This window comes from Syngnathus typhle, linkage group LG17 (assembly GCF_033458585.1).
Source record: "Syngnathus typhle isolate RoL2023-S1 ecotype Sweden linkage group LG17, RoL_Styp_1.0, whole genome shotgun sequence".
NCBI lineage: Eukaryota > Metazoa > Chordata > Actinopteri > Syngnathiformes > Syngnathidae > Syngnathus > Syngnathus typhle.
In genome coordinates this window covers 8,736,972-8,745,381 of record NC_083754.1, presented here as the reverse complement: position 1 = coordinate 8,745,381, position 8,410 = coordinate 8,736,972, and the positions used below count along the sequence as shown (strand labels likewise).

Genomic DNA, 8,410 nt, shown 5'->3' with positions numbered 1-8,410 from the left:
GGAATAAATGAAGACTAGTTCACTGAATAGATTATAGAATTTTAGTTGTAAATTGCAAGTGGGTGATTTGCTCATGACTCGCTTCCCTCCTGTGCAAAATATTTTTTTGAGAAACTGGGCCTTTTTACATGCTAAATAGAACAATGTAGCTTTTTTATTTTGCATTTGAGTACAGTACACAGCATATAACAGGACAGAGGTCCCTTGACTTCAAGTTTGATCCATTCTGCATATAAGAAATCAACTTTTGGAAACAGAGGACATTATCTGCTTCTCTGCCTTTCTTTGAACCCGTGTTGAGAAAAAAGCAACAAATACCTGTACGGTCAGTGTGAGCACGCCAAGAGATGGCCGCCAGGTTAAATTCAATGCTGCCGTCGAGAGCGTCCAAAGCTCACTCGGGAGTAAACACAAAGCCAAAAAGACAACAACACATGAACGAAGGTGTAACAAAATGGTAAAAAATGTGCAAAGCTGGGTTTCATATTTAGAAAAAAATAAAACTCAAGAGTGTTCTTTTGGAGACATGATAATAGAATAATTTCATAAATAAATGTTTTCAGTGTACAAAAGTAGCGTACTGTACATTGTGCCAAGTCAACGGCAAGTGGCCGTGATTCCCTTCCCGCTATGGCTATCTTGCCGCTGCACGACTGTCGAGGTGGCCGTTATTTGCCGGCACTTTGAGGTCTCGGAGCACCTTGAGGAACAATTCGTAGCAGAAGAAGGTGAAGCCGGTAGACAGGGCCGCCTTGAGCAAGCTGGGAGAGAGGCCTTTGAAGAAGCCTGGCACGCCCTCCTCTTTGGCAATCTGCGCCACGCAGTCTGCTAAACCTCGGTAGCGGCGCACCTATTTTGAGAGGGGGGGGGTGTCACTTGTGTGCTTTGACTCAATCTCAAATTATCCATATCTCCCCTGAACTGAATGGAACCGACAATGCGTTCCAGCCAACCAAATTACTTTTTTTTAATAGGAGACAAAATGACACTTTGGATTATTACCGTATTTTCCGCACTATTAGGCGCACCGGATTATAAGGCGCACCTTCAATGAATGGCCCATTTTATAACTTTGTCCATATATAAGGCGCACCGGATTATAAGGCGCATAAAATAGAAACTATACTGCAACAAACTGAGGTTGACTAGGGTTGCGGTATGCATCCACTAGCCAATAACCAACGAGCCCTCTGTAAACAATCGCGTTTCTCAAACGATCTCCTATAAAATGATCGGAACTGACTAAAGTTCGATCTTACGCATTGGTACTACTTACCTATGTTTCCCTTCCATATCGATCCGTAGATTTACTCGAAACATTAACGGAGCAGCCTATTTTGACATGAAATAGCCTGGTGCGTATAGCAGCTATCGTTATAGCATTAGCCATCCGCAAATTCCCATGAGCCTCAGCTCGCAATCTCCCATGAGCCTCAGCAAAGTGTAAACAATCGCGTTTCTCAAACGATCTATAAAATGATCGGAACTGACTAAAGTTCGATCTAACACATTGGTACTGCTTACCTATGTTTCCCTTCCATATCAATCCGTAAATTTACTCGAAACATTAACGGAGCAGCCTATTTTGAAATGAAATAGCCTCGCGGGTACAACAGCTATTCGGTGACGCCCCGTGACTACAGTTGCCGTAATGTTGGGAAGCGATGCGACCTTGTAATTTACGAGTCGTACTAAAAAGTACTGAAACATTTTGGCAGAGCACTGTGTACAACCAGTATGGATCAACCAATTCATCAATTGATCCATATATAAGGCGCACTGTGTTTTTTTTAGTAAAATCTAAGTTTTTAGGTGCGCCTAATAGTGCGGAAAATACGGTATACATGACAGAAATAGAGTAATGATCGAATATTTGCCAGAGTATTGTTGTATGCTAAGTGAAGGCTCAGCTGACCTGTCCAAAGTGAACTCTAGCCTCCTCAAAGCCTGCAACTTGTAGTCTCTTCTTCAACAGGTCTAACGGATAGGTGACCGTTTTGCTAATCATTCCAGCTCCACTGCCACACAGCAGAGTCCTGAGATTTTCTTCAACGCACACGAAAAAAAATCATACACAAACACGTGAATAATCAAGAGAAAACCAAAACAAAACAAAAAACCCCAAAAAACACAATAACTGATATTAAAAGCATAACAAAGTGACCTAAGTGCACCGACCTCCGGATTTGCCAGCAGAAGGTGGCGGGGCCAGCAGCCTTTTGAAGACGTTGTAGAAGAAGAACTGCAGGCCGGCATAGGGAAACACGCCAATGAGCATTGGTGAGAGGCCACGGTAGAACGTCAGCGCGCCCCCAGAGCGCCACATTGTGCGCACGCCGTCCGCCAGGTTCCTGTACAACTGCAAACGCACAAAACAATTCAGGCCAAAGTATCACTTCGGTTGGCCTGGTTTGAGTGGCCTCTTCCCACCTTGGGCTCGCCCTGCGCGGCAAAGCGTGTCCTGAGCGTGTCCAGAGGCTGACACGCCACCGTGGCCGAGCAAGCGGCCAAGCCTCCGCAAAAGAAATGCACCCCGGACATCTGGCTGTTGAATGGCGTCATGTCGTGGACCGCCTTGGTCAGAAACTCAAAAGTGGCAAACTGCAACAGAAATCCTACATATTTTATATATCAGCTTTTACACACACAGAGGCCTTCATTAACTTCATCGCACCACTGCTGTTTTCTTATGGGTTTTTACAGTATACACAGTTTGTTTGTCAGCTACTAAAATACTTGAATCACAGTTTTGAACTCTATTTTGCTTTAAATGTCATTTTTGTTGTCTTTAAAGTGTCTGGGAGGGTCATTGTATGGTCTCTCTCGATCAGTTTCACCAATAACAAGTGGCTCTTGAAAGTATTCGACGCCGATAGTCGGAGGGTCGATTGTACAGCACCTGCACTGCTCCATAGCAGATGGAGAGCAGCTGTGCGGGGACGTGCCCCTTCCAAAAAGCAGGAAGGCCCTCTTCTCTGCGAATGCAACGTGCCGCCTGAAACAATCCCCAGTACTTCCCTCCTGCTCTTCGAGAGGAAAGACTCTCAATCTGAAGCTGGAATGCAAAGAGATACTAATATCAAGAACGCAATACTCGTGTCCACCAGCTTTGTCACGCTACCTGAAATCGAATTTTAATGACATCCAAAGGGCTGATGAGGGCTCGGGTGACCATGCCAGCGGCCGACCCCGCCAGAGCGGCCTCCCAGGCACCGAGCAGTGACCCCTGCGCCGCAGGGTCATAGCCCACCATGTCACTTAGGGCTCTGCTACCTTTTCAAACAGACAAAAACAGATTTCATTGTGACTTTTGTGCTGCCGTTGTCATCAACAATGACAGATGTGGATAAATTGATTTTGGTCTTCCAGAAAATAACGACAATTTTAGAATATAGAGGCGTGAATTTGCGCTTGGTAATTCATCTAAAATCAAGCAGCAGTCGATTCCTTCCATTTTCCAAACACACTTAAACGCGAGAGGAAAATGGAAAACTTGAAGATTCAACTTCTCTTTTGTATTCATAAAACGGAGAGATAAATTAAGACAAAAGGGTGAAACCACTTAAAGAATCTCAAGAGGAGTAATGTGAGAAGCATGTAAACAAACCCAGTAGAGGGCATGTTATAGGACTCAGTAAAAAGCTAAGCAAACAACGACATTTCGTGAAGAAGAATACAAAGGTCATAATAACCAGTGGAATCAATAACCTGCTTGGATAACTTTGTTGGCCTTGATGAAAAAAATGTGCCCTATATCCTCCACGAAGTCTTGGAAAATCTAACGTGAGCAAGTTAAACGACTGCGGCTTCCGCCATTACTGTTACTACTTCCAGGTAATGAGCCAACGCGGTTGAAAAATATAAAAATACAATACCGCCACCCATTGATGGCGTGGACCACTACATTAAATGATTAAACCACTTCTTGGACTATTCATTATAAATGTGCTTAGTAAGGTACAATTCAACACTCTAGTAGAATATATATATATTTTTTTAACAATTAATATGTGGTACGTACAAAATATATCTCGAATTTTAAATAATTTGAAGGCAGGGGGCTCTCACCGCAAGGCGGCAACCGAGAGTTTGTCTATTTGCAACGACCCAGCTTTGGTAAACTATCTTGTGCTAATATTGTATCTTTGAAATACTAAATTTACCTATGCGCGTGGATACAAGACTTATCTTGTAATGATATTTCATCTTTGAATGCATCCAGTACGCCATACCTGTGCGAGTGAAGACGCGAAAAATCTTCATTTTACTTTCCATTTCGCGTAAGATTTTGCAAACGTAAGTGATAAAATCTAAACCAGATGTTTTTGTAAATCGACATTAAACTCTTCTTACGGAAAACTTAACTCCTACTTGTTGATTACGAGCTAGCTTGATAGCATCACGTTCGATTTAAAAACAACCACAACAAAACATTTTCTACTCAACTGCTCGTAACTGATATCATGAATAACAAAGTGTTTGGGGACGTTGTTAGTAACTTGCTCATTTATCGCACTGCGACTTGAATGTGACCCGAGTTTGCTCATGTTAATCCTTGCTCTCTTTAATCTGCAGCCAACTTGATGACACCACAGGATTTTGGAGCTATTGTTGTCGCTGCTAAATAGTTTAGGTGGGAGTTAAAATTTTAAGTTGTTTTATGGACTGCTCATTTCAAGTGATTTATATTGTGAAATTTAAAACAAAAATCCCAATACGCTATGTATTTCGAAATAATGTTTGTCATTGCGTTCGTTGGTGTTCTCTGCAGCGATGGAAAACTCTCCTGAGGACTACAGAATCCAATCGTTTGACCTAGAAACGCAAATGTTGCTCAAAACAGCCTTGAAAGGTGCGTTCACCATATGAATAATCCCCAAAGCGTGTCAGTGTACTCAAATATCATCTTCCAGATCCAGGGTCAGTGAATCTGGAGAAGGTGTCCAACATCATCGTGGATCAGTCGCTGAAGGACCAAGTGTTCAGCAAGGAGGCAGGACGTATCTGCTACACAATTGCACAGGTGCTTGCAATGCCCTACATGTAATGGAGTGCATTTCCTCATAAGTGGCCAGGGGTGTGTTTATTTACGCAATTGCAGCAAGTATTTATATTTGAATTTATACCAGGAGTAAGACTTTAAGTGCAAAAGCAGAGGCCATTATTGTTAAAAATGAAGTTTTATGGTAAAATCGGTGAAAGGTTTTCACAAGATTATGTTGTGAAAATCTACTGTGCGGCACAGGCGGAGGCCAAGCAGAACAACGGCAGCGTGTTCAGGAGGAACTTACTGAACAGGCTCCAGCAGGAGTTCAGGGAACGCGAGGGGATCCGAGCTCGTTCCCTGCAGGAGTGGATCTGCTTCGTCACCTTCATCTGCAACATCTACGACTACCTCAAAGTGAGTGTGCAACCACCGACACCATTTGATTTTCACTGTTCATTGCATTGAATGAGAACACCTCAGATAACTGAAATTATGTAGTTGCAGATGTGTGCACACCCTCGTATGGGATGTGACTGTTTTCGGAATCAACCAATCACATGCATGTTTAAAATGATTCGGTTTGGTTATAACTTTTGCGATGTCCGCCAGGTGAACAACATGCCCATGGTGCCACTGGTCAACCCCGTTTACGACTGTCTGACGAGGCTGGCGCAACCCGACGCTTTGATGAATGAGGAAGAGGTGAGAAAGAGCGCACTCTTTTTTTTTTTTTTTTTGATGAGTTCTCTCCTGAATGTGGTTTTTGTTTCTACTGAAACGTCATTTATGTTCCATTGCTTCACAATCGCGTATGGGCTAGATGTATTCACGTTACAATCCTGTTTTAGTTGCTTTTCAGCCTTCTTGTGGCATCACAAAGACAAACCAGGAGAATTATTTGTAGCACTGTACTCACCTCCAGCTTTGGTGCATCCTCCCTCAGGTGGACTGTCTTGTTCTGCAGCTCCATCGCATCGGGGAGCAGCTGGAAAAGGCCAACAGCCAGCGCATGGATGAACTTTTCTACCTGCTGCGCGACGGCTTCCTGCTCCAGGAGGGCCTCGCCTCCATGGCCCGCTTGCTGTTGCTGGAGATCCTGGAATTTAGGGCGGGGGGCTGGGTGCTCAGTGGCACGGCGCACAGATACTACTACAGCGAAATTGCAGACTGAAGGTGGCACAGAGGGACATTGGGGATGGAGTGCAGCAGCAATTTTCATGATGGATATCAAGACTGTGCAATAGAGCCTCGGAGTTCAGTTCCTGCGGTTCAGTCACATTAGTTATTCTTGTATTTATTCATTGTAGTTTTATATATTTTCAAAGCATTCCTTTCCATGAGAAAACATTTCAAGGTTAAAGTTGTGGTATTCCTGATAAGATATACTGGTTTGACACTTTTTCTGATGTGAGAATATCGGGTGAAGTTTTGAGAAATATTTTCTTTCTAAAGATTTGCATTGCAGTTCCGCATGCAAGGTTTACAAGGTGTGTGAACGTTGTGGTTTTATTTTGGCAGACTGGTTTGTGAATGCTATTTTGTATTTGTTCCAATACATTTTAGATTGAAATAAAAATACAGCCTGACTTGTGCCCTTTTATTCAGCCGCATCAACTAATTTGTATATTGTATAAAATGTAATTTATGTATTGTTATACCTGTAAAAGAAGCTCCTCCACTACTCACACAAACACGAGTGAAATGAATTCCGACATCACAATTCTGATGTCTTGAGCCATCCCTGTCGCTCCAAATTCTTCAGCCCTCCAGTCCATTATTTACATGACACCATTCAATGTCAAGAAGACACCCCCCCCCCCCCCCCAGTCCAGTGCACTTCTACCACCAACGGTAATGCGCGTATGCTCTGTTGGCTTCGGCCATCTTATGCATTTCAATCTTCTTCTTGAAGACATTTCCTTCCTTCACAGAGGCCGCCATCAGCTCCTGGGAGAGTTTTTCGTACATGTGTGTGCGCCGGTGCTTGTTCTCCCTACACTCTGTGATCATCCATTTCATGGCAAGGAAGCGTCGCCTGTTCTCAGTTAGCGGAACTGGCACCTGAGTGACGAAAGGGTGTTTTGAAATTTCATTTGTTCTATTACATTTTATGAAATCAAAACTGACCTGGTAATATTTTCCACCTTTCTGGATGTTGGAAAGACCAACAACAGGCTTACAGTTGTCTAACGCTTGATGGAAGATGGCATAAGGGTTGCACTCAATCTCTTCTCTCTTTTCCTCTGGAGCTTTGTGGTACTTCTCCACCTGTTTCCTTTTAATTTGTTCCAATGTCTGAGAAAGGAGCACACACATTTTGAACTGACGATATCACACTCTTTAATTCACTCTCTGAAGATGTGAGGGCATACAAGTGTGTTTGTACCTCTGTCATGATCTCCCTTGCCAAAACTTTGTTTCCATCCTTCATCATCATGTTGATGAACTTACTGGAAAACCCAGAATAAAATGATCAGCAACTCCACGTGCAAGCGTTTTCAATCAAATTTCCAGGTTTCTGTACTTCAGTGTTTACTTTTGTGACAGCTCTAAACTTTTACTCTCCACCAACTCAACCAAAAACATTATCTGTATTTCTACTTAAACACAGGGTGAGTAAAACTTTTACCATTTTGGCTCATTAAAGACGTATGAGAGGTACCTGATGACAGGATCATGATAAACAGAGCTGGTGACGCTGTTTGCAGCTGCCTTGATGGGCCTGAGAGTCTTCAGTGCCTGCTCTTCCTTCTCCGCTTCGGTGAGTTCTGTCTCTGGTTTGTCATAGGCCTCCTTCCTTACCTCTGGCTCCAGGTAGTATGGATTGTATCTGCTCCATCGCATCGCCAACACCCTGCAAACACAAAACATTCAGCATATCAGGCCGTCATGCTAATTTGTAACACATTTCATTTAGAAGAATACTGTTGGCACTATAATCAGTATAACAATGCTGTACATTCCTACATGCAATGATGGAAGGGGATGAAGCTATCAACACAAACCTCACTGAACCAACAAAACAAGATATTATTGAAATTAATATCTAGTGATGATATTCAAACAGATATGCAAACCTACGTATGTACATGCATAAAGTCCAGTCGGGCTGTACTGATCATCATGAAACATGGCAGCAAAATTTCTCGACTGTCTATTTAACTTTCCTTGAAAAAAATTCAATAGAGTAAAATTCCATTAAATTTAATGCTAGAGTAACATTACAGATTTGCAACGCAACATTACCTGGGTGTCCAAGGTTTTAAAAACCCAGTAATGGAAGTGGCCATGTTGAAAATGTCAGTTCGTCTATTAGGACCCAGACACACAGTTTAGTAGCCCGTAATGATGCCTTCTACAAATACAAATAGTGTATGTTTATTTTATTATGTTGTTTGAAATACAAATAACAATACAAATCAA

The 8,410-nt window shown here is 42.6% G+C and overlaps 3 protein-coding genes across 4 annotated transcripts; 1 reads left to right on the top strand and 2 right to left on the bottom strand.

Moving 5' to 3' along the window:
- Positions 1-132: 132 nt before the first annotated feature.
- slc25a19 (solute carrier family 25 member 19) lies at positions 133-3,828 on the bottom strand. Its single transcript, XM_061303938.1, has 7 exons — positions 3,709-3,828; positions 3,122-3,273; positions 2,900-3,055; positions 2,431-2,601; positions 2,179-2,359; positions 1,916-2,046; positions 133-850 (listed from the first exon to the last, which is right to left on the bottom strand). Exons 2-7 carry the CDS (start codon positions 3,251-3,253, stop codon positions 635-637), a joined length of 987 nt encoding a protein of 328 aa, XP_061159922.1. The 5' UTR covers positions 3,254-3,273; positions 3,709-3,828; the 3' UTR covers positions 133-634.
- A 274-nt stretch (positions 3,829-4,102) lies between these two features.
- mif4gdb (MIF4G domain containing b) lies at positions 4,103-6,573 on the top strand. The gene is made up of 7 exons (XM_061303960.1): positions 4,103-4,296; positions 4,576-4,633; positions 4,772-4,852; positions 4,914-5,023; positions 5,246-5,401; positions 5,597-5,689; positions 5,931-6,573. The coding sequence occupies exons 3-7, from the start codon at positions 4,774-4,776 to the stop codon at positions 6,156-6,158; spliced, it is 666 nt and encodes a 221-aa protein (XP_061159944.1). The 5' UTR covers positions 4,103-4,296; positions 4,576-4,633; positions 4,772-4,773; the 3' UTR covers positions 6,159-6,573.
- mrps7 (mitochondrial ribosomal protein S7) lies at positions 6,571-8,342 on the bottom strand. Of its 2 annotated transcripts, none has more exons than XM_061303959.1 (5): positions 8,234-8,342; positions 7,650-7,841; positions 7,374-7,437; positions 7,115-7,282; positions 6,571-7,048 (listed from the first exon to the last, which is right to left on the bottom strand). In XM_061303959.1, exons 1-5 carry the CDS (start codon positions 8,275-8,277, stop codon positions 6,827-6,829), a joined length of 690 nt encoding a protein of 229 aa, XP_061159943.1. In that variant the 5' UTR covers positions 8,278-8,342; the 3' UTR covers positions 6,571-6,826. The 2 variants fall into 2 exon arrangements, with proteins under 2 accessions (XP_061159943.1, XP_061159942.1); XM_061303958.1 differs by lacking the exon at positions 8,234-8,342 and adding an exon at positions 8,069-8,207.
- Positions 8,343-8,410: the final 68 nt, after the last annotated feature.